The 26,768-nt window shown below is 45.1% G+C and overlaps 15 protein-coding genes across 15 annotated transcripts; 7 read left to right on the top strand and 8 right to left on the bottom strand. All coding sequences in view use genetic code 12, as the record gives it.

Moving 5' to 3' along the window:
• Window positions 1-184: 184 nt before the first annotated feature.
• Window positions 185-1,946, bottom strand: PSN45_005145 (uncharacterized protein; the record flags this gene model as incomplete). Its single annotated transcript, XM_006685536.2, has 2 exons — window positions 185-1,782; window positions 1,832-1,946. The coding sequence occupies 2 exons, from the start codon at window positions 1,944-1,946 to the stop codon at window positions 185-187; spliced, it is 1,713 nt and encodes a 570-aa protein (XP_006685599.1).
• Window positions 1,947-2,073: 127 nt separating this feature from the next.
• Window positions 2,074-2,862, bottom strand: PSN45_005144 (NADP-dependent 3-hydroxy acid dehydrogenase; the record flags this gene model as incomplete). The annotated part of the gene is made up of 1 exon (XM_006685535.1): window positions 2,074-2,862. One exon carries the CDS (start codon window positions 2,860-2,862, stop codon window positions 2,074-2,076), a length of 789 nt encoding a protein of 262 aa, XP_006685598.1.
• Window positions 2,863-3,092: 230 nt separating this feature from the next.
• PSN45_005143 (NAD-binding D-mandelate dehydrogenase) lies at window positions 3,093-4,112 on the top strand (the record flags this gene model as incomplete). Its single annotated transcript, XM_006685876.1, has 1 exon — window positions 3,093-4,112. One exon carries the CDS (start codon window positions 3,093-3,095, stop codon window positions 4,110-4,112), a length of 1,020 nt encoding a protein of 339 aa, XP_006685939.1.
• Window positions 4,113-4,417: 305 nt separating this feature from the next.
• PSN45_005142 (uncharacterized protein) lies at window positions 4,418-5,869 on the bottom strand (the record flags this gene model as incomplete). Its single annotated transcript, XM_006685534.2, has 1 exon — window positions 4,418-5,869. One exon carries the CDS (start codon window positions 5,867-5,869, stop codon window positions 4,418-4,420), a length of 1,452 nt encoding a protein of 483 aa, XP_006685597.1.
• Window positions 5,870-6,144: 275 nt separating this feature from the next.
• Window positions 6,145-10,083, top strand: PSN45_005141 (5-oxoprolinase; the record flags this gene model as incomplete). The annotated part of the gene is made up of 1 exon (XM_006685533.1): window positions 6,145-10,083. One exon carries the CDS (start codon window positions 6,145-6,147, stop codon window positions 10,081-10,083), a length of 3,939 nt encoding a protein of 1,312 aa, XP_006685596.1.
• Window positions 10,084-10,597: 514 nt separating this feature from the next.
• FMO1_2 (monooxygenase) lies at window positions 10,598-11,902 on the top strand (the record flags this gene model as incomplete). Its single annotated transcript, XM_066158432.1, has 1 exon — window positions 10,598-11,902. The coding sequence occupies one exon, from the start codon at window positions 10,598-10,600 to the stop codon at window positions 11,900-11,902; it is 1,305 nt and encodes a 434-aa protein (XP_066014529.1).
• A 404-nt stretch (window positions 11,903-12,306) lies between these two features.
• On the bottom strand, window positions 12,307-13,812 carry PSN45_005139 (uncharacterized protein; the record flags this gene model as incomplete). Its single annotated transcript, XM_006685530.2, has 1 exon — window positions 12,307-13,812. The coding sequence occupies one exon, from the start codon at window positions 13,810-13,812 to the stop codon at window positions 12,307-12,309; it is 1,506 nt and encodes a 501-aa protein (XP_006685593.1).
• Window positions 13,813-14,229: 417 nt separating this feature from the next.
• Window positions 14,230-15,234, top strand: PSN45_005138 (uncharacterized protein; the record flags this gene model as incomplete). Its single annotated transcript, XM_006685529.2, has 1 exon — window positions 14,230-15,234. One exon carries the CDS (start codon window positions 14,230-14,232, stop codon window positions 15,232-15,234), a length of 1,005 nt encoding a protein of 334 aa, XP_006685592.2.
• Window positions 15,235-15,411: 177 nt separating this feature from the next.
• STB5 (Rac GTPase-activating protein BCR/ABR) lies at window positions 15,412-17,067 on the top strand (the record flags this gene model as incomplete). Its single annotated transcript, XM_006685947.1, has 1 exon — window positions 15,412-17,067. One exon carries the CDS (start codon window positions 15,412-15,414, stop codon window positions 17,065-17,067), a length of 1,656 nt encoding a protein of 551 aa, XP_006686010.1.
• Window positions 17,068-17,309: 242 nt separating this feature from the next.
• Window positions 17,310-18,308, bottom strand: DRE2 (electron carrier; the record flags this gene model as incomplete). The annotated part of the gene is made up of 1 exon (XM_006685528.2): window positions 17,310-18,308. One exon carries the CDS (start codon window positions 18,306-18,308, stop codon window positions 17,310-17,312), a length of 999 nt encoding a protein of 332 aa, XP_006685591.1.
• A 27-nt stretch (window positions 18,309-18,335) lies between these two features.
• Window positions 18,336-19,669, top strand: PSN45_005135 (uncharacterized protein; the record flags this gene model as incomplete). The annotated part of the gene is made up of 2 exons (XM_066158431.1): window positions 18,336-18,344; window positions 18,770-19,669. 2 exons carry the CDS (start codon window positions 18,336-18,338, stop codon window positions 19,667-19,669), a joined length of 909 nt encoding a protein of 302 aa, XP_066014528.1.
• Window positions 19,670-19,854: 185 nt separating this feature from the next.
• Window positions 19,855-21,786, bottom strand: PSN45_005134 (uncharacterized protein; the record flags this gene model as incomplete). Its single annotated transcript, XM_066158430.1, has 3 exons — window positions 19,855-21,009; window positions 21,118-21,286; window positions 21,605-21,786. The coding sequence occupies 3 exons, from the start codon at window positions 21,784-21,786 to the stop codon at window positions 19,855-19,857; spliced, it is 1,506 nt and encodes a 501-aa protein (XP_066014527.1).
• A 273-nt stretch (window positions 21,787-22,059) lies between these two features.
• PSN45_005133 (uncharacterized protein) lies at window positions 22,060-23,319 on the bottom strand (the record flags this gene model as incomplete). The annotated part of the gene is made up of 1 exon (XM_006685526.2): window positions 22,060-23,319. One exon carries the CDS (start codon window positions 23,317-23,319, stop codon window positions 22,060-22,062), a length of 1,260 nt encoding a protein of 419 aa, XP_006685589.1.
• A 611-nt stretch (window positions 23,320-23,930) lies between these two features.
• NDC80 (kinetochore-associated Ndc80 complex subunit ndc80) lies at window positions 23,931-25,835 on the top strand (the record flags this gene model as incomplete). The annotated part of the gene is made up of 1 exon (XM_006685525.1): window positions 23,931-25,835. One exon carries the CDS (start codon window positions 23,931-23,933, stop codon window positions 25,833-25,835), a length of 1,905 nt encoding a protein of 634 aa, XP_006685588.1.
• A 96-nt stretch (window positions 25,836-25,931) lies between these two features.
• PSN45_005131 (mitochondrial 54S ribosomal protein mL58) lies at window positions 25,932-26,435 on the bottom strand (the record flags this gene model as incomplete). Its single annotated transcript, XM_006685873.1, has 1 exon — window positions 25,932-26,435. One exon carries the CDS (start codon window positions 26,433-26,435, stop codon window positions 25,932-25,934), a length of 504 nt encoding a protein of 167 aa, XP_006685936.1.
• Window positions 26,436-26,768: the final 333 nt, after the last annotated feature.

Below are 26,768 nucleotides of genomic sequence, written 5' to 3'. Positions count from 1 at the left end.
AGTAATGGCAAACACAGTGGATATTGCCTCCACTTATAAAGCAGATAACGGGGGCCGAATGGTCTGATATCCATAACCGTAGACAGTTGTTGGTAAATCCATACTTTCCATCGATGGAGCTCCACTACCCGATAAGAAAGCCCGCGCGGACAGAGAAATTTCCTCGCAGCACTGTACATTGATTCTATAGCGGATCATCTATCATCAGGGCGAAGGACGCTGCTCCACAGCTGCCAACCCCCCAGGTGTCCTTCGAGGCCAACACAGACTCGACCCACTTTTCAAACACCACCGGGTGGTCGTTTTCGGGCTGAATACAATTAATCATATCATCCGTAAGCCGTTTTAACATATATACCTTCTCTGACGTTTTGGACTTAGTCAATTGACTAACAGTCTGGTCTAAAATTTCCTCGTTAGACTTCTGGTTGATGGACTTGAATGCATTCAAGATCTGCCACGCCACTAGGGCTGCTTTGTAGAACATGAACGTGAACACCGGGGAGGTTTCGTTAAGCTCGGTGGTGAACGTGTAAAGAAAATAAAACACATGGCTGCTGGTTAGTGAGAGCACCTGGTACGGTATATCGGTGAAGTCATTACTCAACAAGGCGGTTCCTGGTGGGGGTTTTGACTGGGGTTTGGCCAAAGCAGATGCGGTTGCAATGGTTTCGTCGAGGGACACTTCCACAATTCCAGAGGTGATGATGGTGTCGGGGAGGTGGAGATGGATATACGCCAAGTTCCACGTGACGGTGAAGAGGTCCCACATGTCACTGAGTTTTCCCGTCTGGTTTCGCTTAGGAATCAATGTGCGTAGCCCGTTCAAAGCTGACCCCAACTGGGATCTTCTGGAAAACGCATCCTGAGAATGCACGGGCGAGGTCTCGAGAATCCCCGCGTACTGGGCCATGTTTCGGATCATGATGTGGATAGCAAGGAGCGATGCAAGGCCTCCAAACGACGAAATGGGACTCGAAATATGCCCAAACATCAATACCTGCTGTAGGGCCTCGAAGAAATGGGGCCCTCGTTGTGCCGGGAGCCGGGACGAGAGCTTCAACCATTCCTGGGCGGTCTCGGCCTCCCATACCTCGTCGGGGCATGGGAGAGTGTGTTTGATCTCGTAGTGCGATAAGCATGGGGGATAGTTGAGGAGAATGGCCATGAGGGCGTCCACCAAGTACAACCCGTAGGCGATCCGCTTATTGCTCTCGGTCTCAATAAAGGACATCCAGTCCAGATCCGAGTTGTCGAGCGGGTTATACTGGAAAATGGACATTTCCCTCGCCAAGTTGACCAAGCGAGAGTGCAGCAGAAACGACTTTGTGAACCACAGGTCTCCACCCGAGTAGATTCCCGTGAAAGATGCCAACAATATCGCCTGTACTTCCAGCAACAGTGGTGACTTGGGGAACTGGTCCAATTTCTGGAACACATAGTTGAAGATTTGGTTGGAGACATACCGCTCGTTTTCCATGTATCGGGCACCAATGGCACAGATGACGTTGGCCAACAAGTCTTCCGGGTAGTCCGTTGGCAACGAGTAGCTGCTGCAATGCAATATGGCGAACGAGGGATGGAAGTTTTTCCAGTACAGTAAAAGGTATTTTAGCACTCTATCGGAGTCAATATCAACCAAGGGAGACTTTTCCGATTTGATGGCGACATCGGGGACGGGTTTGCTGGTGAAGTTGTGGACCTTTCTTGTGTGAAGATTGAGCGAGTCGCTCCGGGAGTAGACCTTGTGGCATTCGGGACAGGTGTATTTCTGGTGCAAATCTGGGACGTTAGTAGGGAATTTGTGGGGGAGGAATTGGACGATACATACGCAGTTTGCGGTGTCGCATGAGGTTTTCCGCACGGGTGAAGCTCTTGTTGCACTTAGCACAAGCAAAGGGCCGGGACTTCTCTTCCAGCTTGGACTGAGCCATCTGTTCAGTCATATTGATGTGAATAAAAAAGTGTTGCAGACCGCGAGAAAATGTCGCATTAATATCTCAAGTTGAGAATGGATCTTCCAGAGATAAGAGTTTCGGGCGCGGCCTGAAAACCGTTTATTGTTTCTATAGGTTACTGCTTTCTATACAAATCCTGAGGTCCGGCTTGGTTGGTCAGCATGATGATCGACTCAGCAATGACAGCTGTCTCTCTCCTGCTACACGCAAACACAATCAACTCGGCCACGTCCTGAGGAAGCAACGTGTCCACCCCTTCATACACCTGAGAGGCTCTATCGGCATCACCCTTGAATCGAACAAGGGCAAATTCCGTCTTGGTGTTACCGGGAGCCACCTCGATCACTCTGATCTTGGTGGAGGTCAACTCCTTTCTCATGGCTTCGGTGAATGACTTCAAAGCTGCCTTGGAAGAGCAGTAAATGCTTCCTCCCGCGTACGTCCACCTACCGGCAATCGATCCCAACTGGACAATGTCACCTCTGTTACGTTTTTTCATACCTTTCAAGACGATCTGGGTCATGGCAATCAACCCGAGGACGTTGGTATCGAAGACAGTGGCGATATCGGTGGGATCGATGTCTCCTACCTTTTCTTGTCCCAAGGCTTTTCCGGAATTGTTGATGAGAACATCGATTTCCAGGTATTGGGCAGGCAATTGGGCGAAGAATTGGTCGATCTTGGATACTTCCGACACGTCCAACTGGCCCACGTAGATTTGCACGGATGGGTACAATTTTTTCAACCCATCAGCCAACTCTTCAAGTTTGGACACTCTCCGAGCCCCGAGAATGAGCTTGATATTGCCGTTGGTGGCCTTGACGAATTCGGTGGCAGTAGCAGCGCCGATTCCTGCTGAAGCTCCGGTGACTAGCACGGTTTTTCCTAGTAAAGTTTCAAACATTTGGTGGTTTGAGTGTAATTACAACCAGTGGTAGTGATATAGTGATAGCGAGCGGTTGGGTGCCCACCGCTCGTAACCGGCGTCCATCCTGCGTCCATGTCCCGTCCATCGTTCCCTCCAACTGATAAGGACGGAAATGGCGACCCCAAATTCCGTAGCTGCCAACGCGCGCTAGTGGTCCAAAACTATATTTATCCATCTTCAATGTTACTGATGCAACAACTACCATAATGTCCAAACCGTTGATACTCCATACCGATCCCGTCAGATATGGGCAAGCTCCATGGACAGAGATGGAAAAGATCGCAGAGGTCGTTCATATCGGCCAGTACTCCCGTGAACAGTTCATCGCAGACCTCCACGGAAAGTACAGTAATGTGGTTGCCATTGCTAGAGGTTATTTGACTGGCAGTAAAGTCGGTCGTTTTGACGAAGATTTGGTCAGCCACTTTCCGCCTACGTTGAAGTACATCGCCCACCAGGGTGCTGGCTATGACCAGATTGACATTGAGCCTTTAACCAAGAGAGGTATCCAGGTGTCTCACTGTCCAGATATTGTAAACGCTTCCACTGCCGACAGCAACTTGTTTCTCTTGCTTGGATCCATGAGAAACTTCGAGGCAGGTCGTCGCCAGCTCGTGGCAGGCAACTGGCCTGCTGGTGGGTTTGGTGCGGGTGTGAAGGAAGGTATCAACCCTACAAGAAAAGTGTTGGGAATCATCGCCATGGGACGAATCGGCCGGGCTTTCAGAGATCGGTGTGTGCCACTTGGCTTTGAAAAGATCATCTACTACAACCGGTCTCGGTTGCCAGCCGAGTTGGAAAAAGATAGTGTGTTTGTGAGCTCCATCGAAGAGCTTGTGGCGCAGGCAGACGTTATTTCCATTAACTGTCCATTGAACAAAGCCACACACCACTTGATCAGTGATGAACTTATCCTGAAGATGAAGGACGGAGTCATTATTGTCAACACCGCCAGAGGGGCCATAATTGATGAACAGTCGTTGATTAAACACCTCAAGTCCGGCAAAGTCGGAGCTGCGGGCTTGGACGTATTTGAAAACGAGCCTCGCCCACCTAAAGAACTCTTGGAGCTCCCTAATGTGATGGCATTGCCTCATATGGGAACACATGCTGTCCAGACGGTGTTTGACATGGAGAACTGGGTGATTGAGAACGTCAAGTCGGGTCTCACCACGGGCAAGGTTATCTCATTGGTTCCCGAACAGCAGGGTGTGCTTGATGTTTAGGACGTCCAGCTGATTTTCTGTGTGGCTAGAACAAGAAAAGTTAATAGACAAATACAAAATCCAAACCATGTACGAAGAATTATGCAAATTAGGCGTTTGGAAGTCAATAGAAAGACGGGCAAACTTGGATGTGTTCAATTCTATCATGAGAAAGAGAAAGTGGGTGAAATTGCCTTTGGAGGAAAGACTTATTATTTCCAATATTCCGGTGAAGAAACTGGTCTAATATCTTCATTCCACTGTTTCTCATTATCCACTTGAGTGTTCTTCCTTGTCTACTTTGTCTATTAAAGATGTCTATAACTCTAACTTTTCATATTCTTTGTAACATTCTCCCTCATCTTCCCCCCAAACCGAATCAACACCAAAGTGCAACAGAATCCTGAAAACAATAAAAACGACGAAATGGTGTTGGTCCATCCCACTCCAATGGTGTTAATTTGCATAAGACAAGTGGCACTACCCACGGCCCCGGCAATGTACCGAGCAAAGTAGTTGCTGGCAATGGCATCTCCACCTAGATGAGGCAAACAGTCCACACAGTACGCATTGATACTAGGGAAACAAAAGGTCTGGGCCACTCCATTGAAGAAAAGCGTGATAATTGGAAGAGCCATTCCTCCCACCTCTTTGTCAATCAGCCATCCGAAGATAAGCACACTGACAGGCAACACAAACCCAAATGACACATAGGTGGACCGGAGCCTATCTTCTGGAATCCTTTCACCTCTCATCTTCTCGAACTTACGAACGTAGTAGTCAGCCCATTTACCTCCCACAAGCGACCCGATAAGATATCCCATCCCCGGAGCCAAATAGAACAATGAGCCGTACACGGGTGTCGTGAGGTTGAACCGAGGGTCAATGACGTTACGAATAGGAGTAAGTAATCCGTACATATTGTAAAGAAGCGTCATGCTCATGTAGCCTCCAAGAATCAAGTTAGGATATTTGAAAGCACGCACCACCTGGAACGGGTTGTAAGGAACCCATACAAAGCGGCCTATCTGGTTCTTCCCCGGATGCTCCTTTTTGTACACCTCACACTTCTTCACGGTGGCAGTTTCCTTTAAAAACACAAACGCAGTGCCCAAGGCAACTCCACCAACTCCGGCAAGAACCCAGAAAATCACCCTCCACGTCGTATAGGTGATGATGACCCCACCAATACATGGAGCAAATGCCGGACCAAGCTGCGACCCGGACAACGTCCATCCCATGGCATTTCCTCTTTCCTTGGGTATGTAGATGTCAGATACAATACTTCCACCCAACGGGAAAAAAGCCACTCCAAAGAAGGCCGAACAGAGTCTGAACACAATGAACATGGCCAAGTTCTGGGAAACCGCCACGAGAATTGTCAGCACCGTGAACCCGAAACAGCAAATCAAAAACATGATTCTACGGCCATAAATGTCTCCCAAAGGACTGGTGACACAGGGCGAAATGGCCATCATCACACAATAACAGGCATTTGAGATATTGATAATGGTTTGCGTGGTGCCGAACTCCTCGGCAATGTTCAGAATGGCCGGCAAGAATGCTACCGTCGACAGCGGTGCAAGAAACACTGCTAATGAGATGATAAACACAAAAAGAGACTTTCTTCGGGGGGAAAACCGCGTATATTTGGGATCGTCGTCAGAGATCACCATATAGTCACTGGAGCTGGCATCGTCCGAGGACCCTTGCTTCTCTTCCCCCGCTTCAGGCTCGTCCGTTTGTTTCTCTAGGTCTTTGGTATCTACCACACTCATTCTATGCTGTTTGTGACAAAATCTGCTCCGTCTTGGGTATAAGTGGAAAGTGAGGGCCGCCTGCATATAGAACGACGCATCGATGACAGCTGTGGCAGTTGGAGCTCCAACGGATTTATGTTTTCTGGCAAGCACGCCCGTCCATCGGCTGGGCCGATCGGCAATTTCGCCTCCAAACACCCGATCTCACATCTCATATGTCCTGGCGGTAGGTGCATATATACTGAAAGTAATCTGACTTAGATCCTCAATTCAAAAGCAAAAACTTCACTACTATGGTATCTGGAGTTAAAATCGCTATTGACCGTGGTGGAACTTTCACCGATGTCCACGCTTCGTTACCAGGTAAAAAAGACTTGGTGTTCAAGCTCTTATCTGTGGACCCTTCTAATTATCCGGATGCTCCTACCGAAGGGATCAGAAGAGTGTTGGAAATCGCTTCTGGCACCAAAATCCCAAAGGGAAAACCGCTCAAACTCGACGCCATTGAATCGATCAAGATGGGAACCACTGTGGCCACCAATGCCCTTCTTGAAAGAGAAGGAGCCAAAGTTGCCCTTGTCACTTCGAGAGATTTCCGCGATGTTTTGAGAATCGGGAACCAAACCAGGCCCGATATTTTCAATATCAGTGCGAGAAAATTGGACCAGTTGTATACAAAAGTCATTGAGGTGGGTGAGAGAATTACTCTTGCCAATTACACAGAAGGCGGTGGTGCTGAGAAAAAGGTCACTTTGGCCGACAACAAAGACTTCGACGGAGCCTTGGTCGAAGCCACTACTGGCGATGTTATTCAGATCATTGAGAAGCCAAACATGGCTGAGGTGGAAAAGCAGTTACTCGAATTGAAAAAGGAAGGCTACAGCAGTTTGGCCGTCTGTTTCCTCCACTCCTACTTGTACCCTACTCATGAGCAACAAGTTTCTGCTCTTGCACGTAAATTGGGCTTCCAAGTGTCAGTTTCCACAGAATTGCAGCCATCTATTGGTGTTGTCAGCAGATGTAGTTCTACTGTCGCTGATGCTTATCTTTTACCCAAGATCCAAGAATACCTAGAAGGGTTCGGAGCTGGGTTCGAAGGAGGATTGAACGCCATGGGCAACAAGTTGCTCTTCATGCAATCCAATGGGGGACTTTGTCCATGGAATAAATTCACCGGTTTGAGAGCCATTCTTTCGGGTCCAGCAGGTGGGGTTGTTGGTTATGGAAAGACCTGTTACGACACCAGACCAACCTCCAAGAGAGCTACTTTGGGTTTTGACATGGGTGGAACGTCTACAGATGTGTCGAGGTTCTCCGGTACTTTCGAGCACGTCTTCTCCAACATCGTCAGTGAAGTCCACTTGAGTACTCCACAACTTGACATTTCTACTGTTGCGGCTGGAGGTGGATCCATGTTGTTCTGGAAGAATGGGATGTTCACCGTTGGTCCACAATCGGCTGGAGCTCACCCCGGTCCAGCTTGTTACAGAAAAGGTGGTCCGTTGACTGTCACCGATGCCAATCTTGTCACCGGAAGACTTCTCCCCGAGTTCTTCCCTCTGATCTTTGGTCCTAACGAAGACCAACCACTTGATGTGGAAGCCTCCAGAAAGTTGTTTGCAGAGTTGGCGGAAGAAATCAACAAACTGAGAGATGTACCTATTACTGCTGAAGAGGTGGCCTGCGGGTTCCTTAGAGTTGCTGATGAAGCCATGACCAGACCTATCAGAACTATTACTGAAGGTAAAGGTTACAGCACTGGAGACCACAACTTGTCTGTTTTCGGGGGTGCAGGTGGTCAACATTGTTGTTCTGTTGCTCGTAACTTGAACATCAAGCACGTTGTTATCCACAAGTACTCGTCATTGTTGTCTGCTTATGGTATTGCTTTAGCAGATATTGTCATCGAAAAACAATGTCCAGTCTCCCTCACTTTCACGCCCGAAAATTTGCAGCAATTCAAATCCAAGTTGCAACAATTGCAAGATGAGGTGGAAGCCGAGTATAAAAAACAAAAAACCGGCGAGAACGCAACCTCTATCGAAGTATTTCTCAACATGAAGTATGCTGGTACCGACACCTGTCTTATGATCAGTAAGCCTGAAGATGGGTGGGACTTTAAGCAAAAGTTCATCAACCAGCACCAACAAGAGTTCGGATTCACCTTGGAAAGAGATGTGGTGGTGGAAGATGCTCGTCTTAGAATGATTGTCCACAGTGAAGATACCCATGTGGCCAATCCCTTTGAGGAACACGAGAATATCGAAAAGCTTCCATCTCCAGCACCCGAAAACACCTCTAAGGTCTACTTCCAGGGTAAAGGTTATAAGGATGCTGGTGTGTTCTTATTGAACAAAATGCAGTTGGGGGCCACTGTTGCCGGTCCTGCTGTCATAATTGATGACACCCAAACCATTCTTGTCGAACCAGACTGTGTGGCCACTTTACTTTCTGACTGGGTGTTCATTGAAGTATTGCAGACCAAGTCGCTTGAGTTGTCTGCCACCGTGGTTGATCCTATCCAACTTTCGGTGTTTGCCCACAGATTCATGTCTATTGCCGAACAGATGGGGAAAACCCTTCAAATGACTGCCATTTCCACCAACATTAAGGAAAGACTCGACTTCTCGTGTGCCTTGTTTGATGCCAATGGAAAGCTTCTTGCCAACGCTCCTCACATTCCTGGTCATCTTGGTTCCATGTTCTCTGCTGTTGAAAAACAAAATGAGATCTGGAAGGGTAAGCTCAAGCCTGGTGATGTGTTATGGGCCAATCACCCTTCGACTGGTGGTACCCATTTGCCAGACATCACTGTTTTAACACCAGTTTTGGATGAAAATAACGATGTCTTGTTCTGGACTGCTTCACGTGGTCATCATGCGGATATCGGTGGTATTTCTGCTGGTTCCATGCCTGCTGACTCGAAAGAAATTTGGCAAGAAGGTGCTGCCATTGAGTCTGAAAAGCTTTATGACCAAGGGGTGTTCCAGCACGAACAAGTTGTTGATTTGTTGTATACCAAGCCAAGTCAATACCCTGGCTGCGAAGGTTCCAGAGCTTTGGAAGACAATATAAGTGACTTGAAAGCCCATGCCTCCGCCAACAACAGAGGTATCAAGTTATTAAAGGGATTAATGGAAGAATTTGGCTATGATGTAGTCAAGCTTTACATGGAAGCCATTCAAAAATCGGCTGAAACTGCCGTCAGAGGATTGTTGCAAATTGCTTACGACAGATTTGGAGGAAAGCCAATGAAGGCCGTGGACTATTTGGACGATGGTACTGCGGTGGCCGTTACCGTTACAATCAATAGAGAAGACGGTAGTGCGGTGTTGGACTTCAGTGAAAGTGGTGAACAATTCTACAGTAACTTCAACTGTCCTACTGCTGTGTTGTACGGAAGTATTCTTTATGTGTTGAGATGCTTGATCAATGTCGATATTCCTTTGAACAGTGGGTGTATGGCTCCTTTGGACATCATTGTCAGAGAAGGTTCGATTTTCAAGCCTTCTTTCGATGCGGCTACCGTTGGCTCCAATGTCGAAACTGCCCAAAGAATCTCCGATGTGTTGTTCAAGGCTTTCCAAGCCTGTGCTGGTTCCCAAGGTACTTGCAACAACTTTACATTTGGATCTTCTGATTCTAAGTACGGGTTGTTTGGATACTACGAAACCATTGCTGGTGGAGGTGGTGCTGGTAAGAACTTCACGGGTCAATCTGGTGTGCAAGTCCACACCACCAACACTCGTATGACGGACAGTGAGTCTTTTGAGAAGAAGTTTCCTTGTATTTTGAGAAGATACGAGATCAACACTGGTACTGGAGGTCTCGGTTTACACAAGGGAGGAGACGGTGTAATCAGAGAGATCGAATTCACCATTCCATTGCAAGCCACTTGCCTTATGCAAAGAAGAGTGTTTGCACCTTACGGTATGAACGGAGGTCATCCTGGTAGAAGAGGGTACAATTTTTGGTTGAAGAAGTTGGACAATGGTAAGTACCAGAAAATTGCATTGGGAGGTCAAAACAGTGTGTGGGTCAAGCCTGGTGATAGAGTTCGGATTGAAACTCCATCTGGTGGAGGATGGGGTGCTGTTCCTGGAGAAGAAGATGGTTCTCGTGTTGAAGATGCCAACATGGTGGACTATCCTTCTATCGATGCTCCATTCAGCAAGCCTTCCATTTTGACTGGTAGTGTGGGTTTGAGAGTTCTTGCCCAAAACACAAACTAGATATTTAATTATTGCTTGTTATTTAATAGATGCTAATAGAAATTGTTAAAGAAGTAGATAACACAAACCAGAAACTGCTAGGTAGACCTTTAGTAGATGTTTGGATACTATCAGGTTATATTTGGTTGCGAAAGTTTCAGGGATTTGGGATGGAAACCAAATTACACCACATTTCAATTTCATCAGTCGGGGTTTTGGAACGGTGTTTGCAATCAATAATTAATCGGTCTTGCGGCCTTTTGCTATTATGTCAACGGTATTTGCAATCGAGGTTCAACCGACTTTCGGCCTTTTCCTATTCTAGTCTAAAACACCACTACCACAATCACAGTCGGTAACACAAACTCCGCTATTCAACTTCCCCGTTGGCATCAGCAATGGGTATTTATTTCTGATATCTCGTGATTGCAGGTGGCATTACCACGAAGCCCAAAAAGGAAAAAACCAGTCGGATGCGATAAGCTCATATATTTATAAGCTACAATTTCTCGTAGTTGTGGCACCAAGACCGAAAATGGTGGTAGAACAGTCCATAAAGAAGATCGCCATCATCGGAGGCGGACCCAGTGGAATGGCCCTGGTGAAGACGTTGAACACAGAAAAATGTGACTTTGACATCGACTTGTACGACTCGCGAGCCAACCTAGGTGGCATTTGGAACTATTTCCCTACCAAGTCCCAATATAACGACGACCATGAGCTTGTGGCCAACGACGAGTACAACCACTCTCCTTTGTATGCAAACTTGGAAACCAATATTCTTTACAAGTCAATGGAGTTTACCAACTTCCATTTCCCTGAAGAAAGTGTTGACTTTCCGTTCAGAACAGAGGTGTTGGACTACTTAACGAAATACTCAAAGACGCTTGGTCCCTACAATAAATACTTGAATACCAGAGTCACGGGCGTGGAGAAGAATGGTGATTCTTGGGAACTTGTCAGCAAAAACGTGGTTTCTGGGGAAGTGACTACAAGACTCTACGATGCGGTAGTGGTTGCCAATGGCCATTTTGAGGTCCCACGGATCCCTGAGGTTGACGGGCTCGATGAGTGGAAGAAAAGGGATCCTAAGTCAATCACACATGCTAAATTCTTTGATACACCCTCAAGATACAAAGATAAGACGGTCTTGGTGGTGGGTGGAATTGCCAGTGGTAGCGATATAGCTATACAATCCAGTGCTACAGCTAAAAAAGTGTATGTTTCCTGTGATGAAACCACCATATTATCCAACATCAACAACCCATTTATTGAAATCATTCCCCGTATCGAGAGTTACGATGTGAATACTAGGTCTGTGTCTTTTGGCGGTGAGAAGGTCTCTGACATCGACGAAGTCATTTTTTGCACAGGATACTTGTATGACGTTCCATTCTTGAAATTGGATATCTGCAAGAAAAGATACATCCAAGACTTGTATCGCCAGATGTTTTATGTCCAAGATCCTTCCTTAACATTTGTGGGGTTGGGAAAAGATGTGAGTCCATTCCCCTTTGCAGAAGCACAGTCTAGTATCATTGCAAGATATTACAGTGGGAGGTTGAAGCTTCCAACTAGCGATGAAATGAAACTGGTGGCTGACGAGGAGTTGAAGACTAAAGGTGATAGACTCCATGGTTTAAAGTTTCCCAAGGAAGGAGAGTATATCAATGGGTTGTTTCAGTTACTTGAAGACAGGGATCTTCTTGACGGGTTTGTGTTTGAGAAATACGAGGGGGAAAGGGTGGAACGGAAGAAGAAAGTTCCGGAGGTGAAGCTCAAGAGAGTTATTAACAATAACCAGAGGATACTTGATGAGAGGGGAGTATTTGGTATTTAATTGATCAGAATGAGAATTAAAAAGTAATAAAGAAGTAGAGTATAGTAGTACAGAAGCACAAGGGTACATAAATACAAATGTACACAAACATAAAGGTACACAAACATAAAGGTACACAAACATAAAGGTACACAAACATAAAGGCACACAAACATAAAGGTACACAAACATAAAGGTACACAAACATAAAGGTACACAAACATAAAGGTACACAAACATAAAGGCACACAAACATAAAGGTACACAAACATAAAGGTACACAAACATAAAGGTACACAAACATAAAGGTACACAAACATAAAGGTACACAAACATAAAGGTACGCAAACGTATAGGTACACCAACTCAAAGACAAAGCACTTCACACAACTACAAGGCATCATAACTAACTTTCATTCACAAAACTAAACACTTTCCTTCTCTGCAGTAATTTGATGGCTCTCCTGCTCGTCATCTTCCACATATACCTCATATTCATGCTTATTCTTGAGAACTCCCTTCTTCTCTAAGTGTTGGATCAACGCAATTGAGAGAGCACACAAAGCTTCAATAAGAAAGAACATAAAAGTTAATGGATAAGCGTATTTGTACCTTGGAGCCTCGTCTGCTGGGTACAAATAAAGGGGGACCCACGCACTAAACGTGAACGAAACCGTCTCTACCAATCCAATCAACAAGTATCTCTGTTCAACATTTGTACTCATCGTCTCAGCGATCCAGGAAATGAACAAAGCTCCAGCCCCTGTTTCAATGAACAAGAGATACCAACCAGCAAACAATGCAGCACGATTATGCTCAGGCCACACCCATAAAATTATTGTTCCGATAATGGCAGGCACCGTGGCCAACGTCACCACCGGCCAACGCTTGCCAATACCATCAGACAACCATGCCCAGCACAAGGTGAAGAATATCTGGGCTCCGTACCCAGCGGTAGGAAGATTATTGAGCTGTTGCACCGAGTAGTCACCAGTTGATTTAAGCCACAAATTCATATAAGAGTATAACTTGATTCCCAACACATGGCCAGTGAAAGCCAAACTAAAGATCCAGAATGGCCAGTCACTGATCAATGCAACAAGATCGGACACTTTGATCTTGGGTTTGGTGTTAATCTTTCCTTTCCTCATTCTCTCAGTACCAATCCGTCTATCTTTTTCATTAAACCACTTGGCCTTTGAACTAAAAGGTTCATCAGGAATGGCGAAATATCCCACAAATGCAACGGGGAACGTAATAACACCGTCGAAAATGAACAACCATCTCCAGGCTGCAAGGCCACCTCTTCCGTTCATTCCGCTGTACAAAGCCGATTGTAAATATCCCAGGAACATCTGAGCAGCACTCGAAGAGGTTTGGAAGATACATGTTCTCTTTCCCATCTCTGAAGGAAGATAGAAGTTTGAGAGAAGTGTCATAATCCCCACGTACGCGGTACTTTCAAACAAACCCACAAAAAAACGGAAGCAGTATACTTGATGCACCGTGGTAGCACCGGCAGTGGCCATCACAAACGCCCCGTAAAGAATCTCCATGGTTGGCAACCAAATGGAAGGCCGAATCTTGTTGATCGCGTATTGAGAAGGCACCTGGCCAATAATATATCCGATTGTGTACCAGGTTGACACCCAGTTATACTGTTTTCCTCCAAAACTTAAATCTTCTTTCATTCCTGACACATAGGCGTTGGACACGTTGGTGGAGTCCAAGTACTTGACAAAGTATGACACACAAACATATGTCATAATCCAGCAGTCGATTTTGAAAACGTATTTTCTTTCTTCTGGTGACTTATCTAAAGAGTCCCATACTACTCTTTTGATCTTGTCCAAAGTAGACGCTTTTGGTTCTGCCGACGATATGGGCGACACCTGTTCGGCTGTAGCAATACTAACGGCTTTATCACTCATGGTAATAATGGAAAACTAACCTGGAGGTAATCCTCTTATATGCTATTTGCAGTCGGATTGTGGCTCTCATCTAGGTTTTGACATCGCGCTATATGGCATCTCATCGAGATAAACAAAGTCCGCTACCGTTTTTCCGCATTGGGGAACTCCATCGATGTCATTTCTGCTTATCAATTATCTGACTGTGACATCGACCTGGGAGATTGGCACTTGAACCCCGACAACCTCCTACTTAGATGAGTAGCTATTCTCCCTCAGTGAGCCACCACTGTCACTGACTTGGATGGGTGTCAAAATGTGGCATTTGCACGATTCCGTTCCGAACTTGCCGTATAAGGAAATGTGCGCTCCAGGTGATAAGATGCAATCGCCTCAGAAGTATTTAAGCACCATCACTGAAAAATTACTATCTTCACCATGGTATCGGAACAGGAAGCAAGACAAATATACAGAGACTCCATTCACGTTGATGGGCTCAACATCTGCAACTTTGGGGAGGATATCTTTAGGGCCTGGCACCAGGGCGGCATCACCGCCGTTTCTTGTACCTGCGGATTATGGGAAAATTTCCATGATACCATTGCAAATGTGATCCAGTGGAAGAAATGGTTCGACGAGTTCCCAGACTTGATCATGCAGGTGCACACGGTAGAAGACATCAAAGCTGCCAAAAAAGCTGGCAAAACCGGGGTATTGTTATCATGGCAAAACACTTCAGGTATTGAAGACCAACTTGGATACCTTAGAATCTTCAGAGACTTGGGGGTCCGCAAAATGCAACTTACCTACAACACCCAGAACTACTCGGGAGCCGGATACACCGAGTTGAAGGACTCAGGACTCACTGGTTTCGGTAGAGAAGTGGTCGATGAGATGGCACGGTTGGGTATAGTGTGTGATTTATCGCATGTTGGAGAGCAGACCACGAGAGACGTAATTGAGTACGCATCCAAGCCACCATGCTTCTCGCACATCTTGCCTGCTGCCTTGAAAGAAAGTGGTAGAAACAAGAGTGATGAGTTGATCAAGTTGATTGGGAAAAAGGGAGGATTCGTGGGAATCAGCCAGTTTGGGCCCCATATGCCCAAGGGTAACGAGTCCACCATCGACGACTATGTGGATGTGGTGGACTACGTGATCTCGTTGATCGGAGAAGATTTGGTGGGAATTGGATCGGATGCTTCTGAGGGCCACGGTAGACCTTCGCCTTTCATGGAATGGTGCAACAGAGACAAGGGATACGCCAGGAAAATGGCTCCCTGGGGCTCGCAGAAGGTCGTTAAACCACTTGGTCCTTTGGCTGATCGGGAAGAGTTGGCGGTGGCCATGGCCAAAAAAGGGTGGTCCCTGACCAAGATGGAGAAGGTGTTGGGATTGAACTGGATGGCATATTTGGAGACTATTTTTGATTCAGAGGCCTAGTTAGATGTGTATATACCATAGATATAACATAGATACAACCACACAGCCACAATTGTCGTCCATGCACCTGTTACTCAATTTAAGTGTGATTTCATGTCATCAATCTCTCCTCTATAGATTTCCATCTCAATTTCGCGCGCAGCTTTAGATTTCGCGGCCTACCTCTACTTCTTACCTATGGACTCTAATTTGGTATCACGTTTTAAGATCCAGAAACCCTCTTCTTACAATAAGGACTCATCCAAGAACAGATACTCATGCACAAAATGCCGGCAGTTGAAGAAAAAATGTACCAAGGAGATTTCGGGGTGCTACAACTGCCTGCGGTACTCAAGACAGTGCACCTACCTTGACAGAAAAGCCTCAATTCCCAAACCGGTACCAACTGAACCGTCTGCTCTCCTTGATGAAACTGCTGCATACCACGAGAAGCCCTTTCTCGTACCGTCGCCTTCATCGCTGCCTAGTGCCTCCGAACTGCACCTTTTGCTCCAGTCTCTAGGGTTTTCTCAGTGGGTGCTCAACAAAACTGACACAGTCGTATGTCCGCCCATCACCAAAGAACTAGCGCTGAAATTCGTGGAGGCGTACTTCAAGCATAACCACAGGTCGTATCCTTTCATCTGCCAATCAGCTTTCATCCAGGAGTTCAGCAAGTTGGAATCTTTGGAAGATTCTGTCACCAACTACTTCGGGTTTGAGATCTTCATGATCATGGCCATAGGATGCACCACGCTCTCGAGAGTCGGACTACTCCGACAGGAAGATATCTACAGCAAGTTTTTTTCTAGCCAGTGTGTGAAGTTTTTGTCACAAGGTATCACTTTCACATCGGTTGAGACCATCAAAATGCTTCTACTTCTTTGTATATATTCGTTTTTTGAACCCCAAGGACTTCAGACCTGGAATTTGTTCGGACAAGTCGCTCGGGCGACCATCTCGTCTGGCCTCAATAAGGGCGTCAAGGGTGGTGGCTTGGATAATGAAATGAAAAACCGGTTGTTTTGGAGTATCCACAATATGGACAGGCTTTTGTCCATAAGTCTCGGAAGACCACTTACTATCGATGAATATGACATCGATGTGCCAGTTCCCGCCAAATTAGACGACGAGGAGAACTTCACCTACAAAACCATCGTGGCCATTATCAATCTCCGGCAGATTGAAGGGTTAATTATCAAGAAACTATACTCCATACGAGCGAGGGACATTTACCAACAAAAGGAGATCACCCAGATCAACGACCAGCTTGACCAGTGGCTTAAGCTACGGCCCAACAGGCCTGAAAACTTGAAGTTTTTCTCGTTCCACGGATCCGATGTCTGGTACTTGGCTCGATATTACCACAATCTTATGCTCTTATACCGGCCCAGCTATTTGGTACCGAGGCCAACCATCACTGAGTTAAACCTGTTGGGGGATTACTGTCTCCAGAGTCTTTCTTACACACATAAGCTTTTCGAGGCGAAACTTCTCCCGTTAAACTGGATCACTTTGTACAGGTTCTTGACGGTGTGCTCCAGTGTGCTCTATTGTCTTTGCAATTGGAGCATTGACCTCAACGAGTCGAAGGCTGAAATCTATTTTTTGGTGGAGATTCTTGATGCCTTCAGTGCCAACTGGGTGTTTGCGTCCAAATGCTCGAAGGTGGTTAAAAATATTGTTGACAACATATTGGAGGTGTCATTGACTGCTAGTGGAGATGAGTTTTCGAATGTGAAGTTGCTTTCGAGTGAGTTATTGGGAGCCAGCAGCGCCTACCACGAGATCTTGAGTGACAACTCCATTGACATTTCGTTTCCCAGTTATTTATATGACGAGCTTATACCCTGACTGTTATTTAATAGTCTAGGTGCGTTTGACAATCATTCAGTTGTTGATGTAATTTTGGCAGTAATTGAAACAGTAGTTGCAATTACTATTTTTCAATTCAATAGATGCTTGGTCCCATTTCGACAGACCATACTAAATCACGCAAATACAAACGACTTCCGCTTAGCTACACTTTATCTAAACCGCTCCCGAACCAATAAATATATTTAACGTACAAAAAACGTCTGAATGCATATATGACACTAAATGTCCTCACCAAACCCGTCGATGGTAATAGCTTCGCCTGGCTTAAAAGGAGGCATGCCCAAGAATGGACATCCGTCACACCTGAAGGCATCTCCCAAGGAACACGAGCCACATCCTCCAGTTTTTCCCTTGATGGTAAAGTCAATTTCAGACATGTCTGTCTCGGTAAACTGGACCTTGTTCTTGAGCTTTTCCTCAATCTTCATGGCTTCTTCGGTCGCCAGTCGCACCATTTTCGATAACAACGAGGTTTGCAATAACAGTTGGTTCTGTAACTCCATTTCCTCCTGCTCTTTCAACCCACACGTACAGTCCTTACAGGCCTTTCTTCTCTTCTTCCCAGAGGTGTCACACTTCCGTGGAACAATCAAGTTGTAGTTGGGCGACGAGGCTTCCACCAACTCGTTTTCGTCGATTTCCTCGTCATCTTCATCCGAATCGCTAAAGTACGTCAATTTGGTCTTTTCCAATTTTCTCTTATTGCTCTCCTCCTCCTCATCCGAGCTATTGGCTGACGTATCCGTCAAGCCCACCGAGGGTACAGGTGACACGGCACCTAACTTTTTAAACTTGTTGAGTTTCAGGTCCAATGACTTTCCTTCGGACTTCTCTGGTTTTTTCTTCAAACTCATCACAGCCATCTTCACGGGCTTGGGCTTGACCCACTTGCCATTCTCAATCATAAATCCGTTCATTAACACATCAAGAGCTTGGTCTTGGGGCAAGTCCCCTACAACTTCTCCTCCTTCTTCATTCAAAAGTCCAAAAAACTTGGATATCACTGCATCGGGCAACCCTCGCTCGTCGGTGCCGGTGTTGGGATTTAAGTAGTAGATGATGTCGAACTTATCGGTGATTTCCACCTTGTTGTTGGCAACTCTATCGATGATGTGCTGAGTGATGCGATAGTCTGCTAACGATTGCTTCGTCTGCACCACCAACAGTTCGTTGGTGACAACGGTGGGGTGAATCAATAATAAGACGTTTCCGGGCATTACGCTGGTAAGGTACTGGAACCGAGAATGAATGTGGTATATTAGTTAGCTGATGAGTAGAAAAGATTTGTCATCTACCGCAAAATCGCATCAGAAAAGTGGGTCGCGCAAGCGTGCCCATACCGTCTCCTCCCCGAAATCGGTCCGCCGGTCTCGTTACAGTAATAATTGGTAATTGAAATAGCCGGATAGGCATTGGTTAACTGAATTAGTTTATTGAACCCCTAGTGATGCTATTGTCATAGTGATAAAATTGCCATATTCTGTCGTGACCTGTTTGGACCCCACACTACCACACACATGCTGCCTCGTCAAGAGTATCAGTTCTGTCTTCCTGTTCTCCACTACAAAGTGTCTTGTTTCAGACCACTTTTATAGTATCACTCTATCTTTCTGTCCAAACAATTTTAGCAAATTACTACTCTAATTCACTGTCCGTCTGTACTTGACACTTGCTTCAGGACAAAAAGTTAGGCTGGGGGTTGAACTATGTATTCTTTGTGGCTGTTGGTTCAAATGCCTTCTTCTTGAACTCGTTTTGGTTGAGAACTTTTGTCAGTAAGTTCGATAAAGGTTTGGCTATTGGTACATCAATTTCGGCTGTGATAGTGATGGTAATTTGTACCTTGGTCGGAGTGCCAGGGTTTTTGGCCGTGTGGTCGGGCGATTTGACGGTGGGGGATGAGAACGGGTCTATGGCCTTTTTCATTCTTCTTGCCAAGATGCCTGGGTGGATCATCGCGTTTGTTTTGATATTCACCATCACCATTTGCACTTGTACTTTTGACTCTTTGCAGTCTGCCTTTGTGTCAACCATCTCCAATGATATCTTTAGAAACAGGTTTAAGACCATCTGGGCTAGAGCAATGGTGGTGATAATGATTGTACCGATTGTGGTGTTGGCCGTCAAAGTGGCAGATAATATCTTACAGATTTATTTGATTGCTGACTTGATTTCGAGCTCTATCATCCCAATCATATTCTTAGGTTTGAGTGACCGGTTCTTTTGGTTTTTGACGGGAGTGGATGTGATGGTTGGAGGATTAGGAGCTTTGGTTGCAATTTTTATCTTTGGAACCGTCTATTATGGAACCGCCAAAGAAGGGGGGAAGTTGTTATTGATTTGGAACGGATTATATGATCCTGAAGACTGGGGTGCCTTTGGGGCGTTTGAAATTGCCCCATTTGGTGGGATTTTAATTGCATTAGTGTGTGTTGTCGCCCGAGTGGGTGCGATTTGGGTGTATTGCAAAATCACCAAAAAACCATTTAGGGCTTTGCAAAGACCCGTTCCGGTCGAGATTGTGGAAGAAGAATTTGACAGTGCCTATGGGTCCACCAATGCTAAGTCAGACGATTAGTGATTCACAGGACAATGCTTTCTTGTTTAATCACGCGCCTGTCTAATGTGGATCTCGGTTCCATCTTCTTATTCCCCTATTCTACTACTATACAACAGTCCTAGAGTCCTTACTGTCCCCGTTCACAAAAGAAGTGAATATTTTATCTACTATCCAGGGAAATAGTAAACTATACTTAATTATAATTACGATGACCTTTTATTCCTCATACTGTTGGGATTTTGGACATCATTATCAAGTGTGATTTCTCTTTGAGTTTCTTCTTCGAAACGGTTTACACTTTCTTTAGCAATAATATACAGATACTCAGGGTCCTTATTATGCCACACCTCGGAAAACTCTTTGATCCGCTGAGATTGGAAACTTTCAACTTCTGGCGTGTCATCACTTTCCTCTGTAGGTGAACTATAGTTGGAAAATATAAACTTTCCCCTATCCATAAACATATTTTCGTAGTTGACAGCAAATTCGGCTAAACCAGCGTTCTCCATGGTGATCAATCCCTTTAAACCCTTTAAATAATCCTCTTGTGTCTTCGGCTTCTTTGTCAACTTTGGCATGAATATAGTCAAACCTGATGCAATATAGTTGTTTGAATCTTTTGGTTTTGACTGATCTTTCCAGAAAGAACAAAACCCTGCATTGAAACTCGAAAGTGTGTCGATTTTGCACCTATGACTTTGGTTAAAGTCGTTTACCTTTTGGTAGTGTTCGATATCATTCTCAAAATATTGTTGAATATTGTAACGAACATCATCGTACTGATATTTATAACTCCAATTCGAAATAAAGTAGTAACCAGGGTCAAAAACTTTAACGACGATTTCTTCACCTGGTATGTCAAGCAGCAAGAATGTTGCGGCCAAATATTTGTTAGGTATGCAGAAGATTTGAGAGTATAAGCCAGGTTTTCTTTGGATTTCATCTGTTGTTTTCAAATCATAGTAGATATAAGTGTGCTTCAAGTGATTTAAGCTCTTCTTGAACCATTGAAAATTCCTGGTAGTCATTGTTTCATCAAAGTAGAAATCCAAATACGTTTTCTTTGCCCAATTGTTTGCTTTGTTGAAGATTGTATTAATTTGTTTTTTGTAAACCTTTGGCTTCATTCTTTGAATTTCAGCAATTTTGGCAAGCATTAGAGCAGCAGGAGGATACATTTCTGAATTTTCATTGTATATCCTGCTTGATATTGTGATATCCACTTTAACGCTCATCACCTTATCATTGATATCTGTGATAGTGGTGAAGATATGCACTATTGTGTCTGAGATGTATCCCAATTTACATTTGGCCATGATTTGATAAGCAATGAGTTGGTTCAAAGAGCCTTCCAAACTCTTCGTTATTGAATCATTTCTCCCGCTGACATTAATGAAGATCATATAGTTGCAATCATGAAGCTGTTTAATCTAGTGTTTAATCGATGGCTTTTTGACTTCTCCAACGATGATACTACCAAATCTGGGTAATCCAAGGACAGGTAAATCAGGCAAGCAGTGTAAAGTAGTCATTTTATAGTTGAGAAGGGTTTTGAAACTGATGCCGTCCGACTTTTCCAATGACAGTCCAAAAAACAACCGGCTTATATTAGTTACCAAGTCGAAAACCATTTCCCTTGCAATATCAGTCATAGTTGCCTCATGAAGTTTTCTCTTCCGATCCAATGTCATCCTTGGTACTCGAGATGATTCTATGGCGAAGAAAATATTCAGGTTCGTAAGCATTAATGGCTGGTCACTGTTACAGACCATTAACAGTATAAGATACTTCCATTGCTCTTCAACAAAGGCCTTATGAGATGGAAGACTTAATTCCAACGAAATGGTATCTTGTACTACCTCCGTAAACGTGTTAGCAGTACCTTTCGATTTTGTACTGAGGTCAAAGTCTGTGGTTTTACAGATCAGGGGGAAGTACATGAGAATCACATACCATATTGGCGTTGTCTTTAACATTGGGTCGTCTTTTGGTAATTCCCCCAAAACTTTTCTTACATCAAACTCAAGATTTTTAGGGACTTTATTGTTTACCTGGGGGAAGTCTTCAAGCTTAGCGTTCAAATATTCATTAATGTGTACTTGTTGGGTACTAGAAGGTTCTTTATACTTCCACATTTTGGGAATGTACTTCTAATTATGAATTTGTGGATGATACTTTTGCACCAGATATGCGACTAAATGCAACACGGTAGTGCGTAGGAAGTTCGAGAATATTTTCGCAGCCGAAGCTTAATGAGGTTTGTCGCAACAAATGTAGGTATACTGCGTAGATGGTTATCGCTGCTGGCTTATACAATTAGGAATATCCTCTTCTCTCTCAGCCGTTCCCTCACTATTATTAATGTTACATTAATGATACACAATACAAATACATATCAAGAAGCGAAATCATATGGTGGTGTCGTGATCCTCGTCAGTCATATCGTCCTCGATGTCGGTGGCATCATTATCCGCTCTACCCCCCTCGTTAAGGATCCCGCTAATTGGCGGGAGTGTCTGACCCTGTGACATCGTTCGGTGATGCGAATGAAGCTGAGATGGGCTGGGGAGTGGGAGCGGAAGCACGACTGAAGAAGACCGTGATGACTCAGGCGAGCCGGTGTTGTTCAAGCTTTGGGTCCGGCTGTGGGTGAACTTCACCGACTGCGGTGATGAAAGCGACATGAGTGAGAAAACGGCGTCCTGCTCCGTATTCTTCTCGTGTGCAACTGGGGCTGCTCCGTTGGTGAGTGCCACGTTTAGGGGTGGGAGCTTATACTTGGAGTTGGCCGAGTCGAACGAGAGAGGCCTGAACTTTTTCTTTGATGCCGGCGAAGGGGTCTTCTGCTGTTGTCTCGACAAGGTGGCCATCAAGGCTGCATGGGCACTCGAGTCTTCATCAGGGCTGGGAATGTTGATGATTCTCTCCCGTTTTTCAGTTAAAACCGGCGACGTGTGGAGTGACTCTCCCTGGAGAAAAGGGTTTGGCTGCGAAATGTCCTCTGGATCGTTGGTCAACGTCTGGAGATTACGGTTGGCCTTGCTGAGGGCCGATTCATCTTGTGATAAGTCCCTGGTGATGGAAGGCCGCGGAAGGTCCGTCTGGGGTGATTGCGCTAAGTGCTGTTCAAGTGACGGCCGCAGACCTTGGGTGGGCGACGTGTCGGTCAAATTCAACTCGGTGAACTTGAAGCTATATTTGTTTTTGGTGTACTTCTGTTGTTTCTGCAACTTGTCAATGGCACTACTCAACTTACCCTTGAGCTGCAAGGTTATTTCGTTCAACTCCTCGCGTTTGTGGTTGGCAGCCTCGTCGGTGAACAACTTCTTTCCCAGCCAAAAGTACGTGGGAGTTTTCTGCATCTTATGCTTCACCGACAGCTCGTTATCATCGCTGTCGTACCCAGCAGTGCTGTGGCGAGGGGTCTTCAAGAGGTTATTGTACTGGGGGCTCTGGACGTTGTGGCTACTAAGTCCTGCCAGGAGGTCAGAACTGGGCCGTTTGACGGATGGAGAATACGGAAGACCATCGAGTCGGTGGTCCGGAGTCGTGAGAAAGCCCGAGAGCCGGCGCTGCTTCTTATCGCCCGACGGGGTCGATGGCTCCGAGAACTTGAGGGTTTTGGGGATTTTGGGAGACGAGATGGGAGTGCTGGGCTTTTCAGTCATGGCGTGAGACGTATATGTTATCAAAGGGTAATGCAAAGGTCAAAACAACTGGGAAAAATGGGCGCTTGAGGCCACTGGGACGGGGATTCCAATGGTAGTGGCGGTGGGCAGTGTATGAAGACGATTCCACTAGTGAGTTAAATGGAGTCGGGTAGCCGGTAGGACAATGGAATATCTAAATGTGAACGCGTGGAGGCAGAAAGTCGAGGTGGGTAGTGATGCAAGTGTTTGTGGATGCGGGGGACGATGCTCGGCTTGCTTGATCAAGAGAAACAAATACGGTAGGTGGTTTGTTTAATGAGTTTATGAAACAGGTGTAATTCCAAATATTGTCGTTTTCAAGAATGCGCGGGATGTTAGGAAGTTGGTCACCGACCGAGAAGAGGTAATAAATAGGAAGGGAAGGAGACCAAATATCTGGACGAAAAAAAGACCCATGAAATGCTACGGTTTACAGCAATGTCTACGTGGTGCAAGAATCTCTGTACTTCTCTTGGTCCTCCCCTCGACCGATTCACCTGGTACTATTGCCAATGGTGTGCGCGCACGACCACCCGCGAACGAAGTGCCTTGAAGCCAATTTGTAAACAACAATCCAAACCTCACCATCGATGAATAACGTCAATGGAATCTTGCCGTTTCCGTCGTCGCTTTCTCGCAAACCCAACAAGCGTTTAAGTATGGCAAGTGCCACGCGGCTGTCGCTCATCCATTCGGGCACCCTTCCCTCTGGTTTTCGTGGTGGCCTCATCGATAGTATCACCACGTCTGTACCCTCCAGCATCAAGAGAAAATCCCTTGCATCCACCCCCGCCTCGCTCAAGCGGCGTCAAAGCTCCGTGCCCTCCTCTTCCCAACAGTCCCAGCAACGGGAAGAATACTCCCAACAAACCGTGTTTAATAGCAGTATCAACACCCATGATTCGCGACCTCTACGGGATAAACAATACCAGACATTAATTCAAGGTGAAGTGTACGAGTTCTTGCGACTTAATAAGTTTGAAGTGGAGATGAATCACCCACTCACTACAAAGACTCTTAAGCAGCCGACACAGAAGGACTTCATCATGATCTTTCAGTTCTTGTACAACAAAATCGACCCTTTTTATAAGTTCACCAAATCGATAGAAACTGAAGTGTTCACCATCTTGAAGTTGTTGAACTATCCGTACCTCGACGGAATCAACCGGTCTCAGATCAGTGCAGTTGGTGGTAGCTACTGGCCCACGTTCCTTGCCATGTTGTATTGGCTCGTCAAGTTGAACTTGCAGTTGAGCGAAATCAACACCCTCCATCAGAACAGTAAGTCTTTCGACGATCAGTTGAACGACATATACGACGATTATATTAAAAAGACGTTTATCAGCTATTCTCGGTATAATAATGATGAGTTTGGAGATATATTTGAGGAGTTTAAGACCAATTTCGAACAGTTTAACCAAAAGCTCCAGAAGGAAATTGACTCCCAGAAACTGGAAACAACTACATTGCAACTGGAGTTTGGCCAGCTTAACGAGAAGATGAAGGTCTATGATAACAGCGAGAAGAAGTCCCGAGCCCTTGAAAACGATCTTATAAAGTTCAAGGCCTACGTAGAGACAGTTGAATCGAGGCAGTCTGATTGGGAGAGAATACTACAAGGGATTGAAGCTGAAATACACAACTGCCGAGAAAGCTCTAATGCCATGATCCAGGAGATTGAAACCTATGAAACAAACCTAAGAAATAAAGGGTTGGATGTGGAGAAGATTAATAAGCTCACCAACGAAAGAAGCTCGTTAAGCGAGAGCATAGATATAACAAACGACAAGATCGAGGCAATCACCGATCAGTTGCAATCCAAGCAGCTTCAGTTGAGAAGCAGCTACGAAAGTCTTGATAATTTTATCAAACATTACAACACTTTGATATATAAGATGCAGTACAAGAACTTAACCAACCACAATTTTGAAGTTAAGTTAAACGAGTTGGTGTGGGATTTGTCAAAGGAATTCAAACCGACTGAAATCCTCGACAAGAACTTGAAGGATGAGAAGATTGAACTAATAAAGTTTAAGAATGAGATCAGTTCAAGAATCCACGCCATAGAGGATCAAAAGATCAAAATTCAAGAACAAGTGGATTTATTAAATGAGAAGCTTTTAGAACAGCGTGAGGATCTCGAAAGCTTGGCCTCCAAATTCACTATGGATAAATCCGGTTATGATCAGTTATACAATAGTATATCTGATAAGTCCACAACATATTCCACCAAAATTGAACGGTTGACTCGAGAGATCAATGCAATAAAGGTTGATGCCAGCAGTGAATATCTTGCGGTTATGCACCAATACAACGATGTGGGAATAGAAGCAGAGACATTAAAAGGATCCCTTTACCGACAGAAGAACTCGCTCCACAATCAGATCCAAAAGATCATTGAGAACACCATCAACTTTAAGTTGAACATCCAGCTGAATCTCCAGGATTTGGAAGAGCTTGTGTTAAGAGAGTTGGAAAGTGACCAGACCGAATGATGGGTATCACTAAGGCGAAGAAGATGATATTATTATGTAAAATAATGTGTATACTATTATGGAAAACTATTTACAGTAGTATGTAATGACGACTCGTTAAAACTCATTTCTTAACCACATCTGCACTCTCTTCTTTTGGTCCAATTGTCTCTTCGACAACTGAGGATTCTCGGCTTCGCGGGCCTTGGGTTTGAAATCCTTGGTCAAGTTTATGATGAAATGGGGGTTGACATTGTATTTTTTGCAAAGCTTGGAAATGGTCCACTGACTTGGATCGGAGGTTCTCAAATTCAAGATTTCAAGAGCAGTTTCCTGACTCACATGGTAAGACTTAGTGGTGCCATATATCACAGGCATATCGTTGACTTCGCCTTCAGTGTATGTTTTCTGCACTCCCAAATTCTTTCTGGGATCAGATTGTGGGAGGAAAGCGTTGGGAGTTTGTTTGACAGATGTGAGGGACGCTGGAGGGGCATAAACAAGACCGTTTGTGGGGGTTTTTGGTCTGAAGTTATAAGCCGACTTCACCGGATTGAACTTGTTGACCGGCTTGGCCTCAAACGGTAATGACTTCACTGAGTACGCACGTACGAATCTCATGGCAGTGAAAAATTTTATCAATTTTCACATACAAAACTGTCGCACTTGTATCAAAAGTCGTGCACGCACAGTAGAACCATGGCACCAGCAGAAAACTGTGGGCAACCGGAAGGAAGACGGATAAAGAGACAATTTGAGATAAACGAGACTACTGAAAGTCTAAGGATCACATCCATTCAATTTTGAGGTCAAACGGACTTTTTATTTCGCCAAGTCTCATGCACCCTCTCCCTGTCAAACCCAGAAACTAACCAAAAAACGCTCCTAAAAATCTCGAAAAAAACCCCGAACCCTAGTGTCGGGTTCATAAGACCAGCAAATATGCCCCAAATG

The sequence above is a fragment of the Yamadazyma tenuis genome, chromosome 7, assembly GCF_029203305.1.
Source record: "Yamadazyma tenuis chromosome 7, complete sequence".
Lineage (NCBI taxonomy): Eukaryota > Fungi > Ascomycota > Pichiomycetes > Serinales > Debaryomycetaceae > Yamadazyma > Yamadazyma tenuis.
The sequence above is the reverse complement of the archived record's forward strand: the minus strand, read 5'-3'. Positions and strand labels throughout refer to the sequence as shown.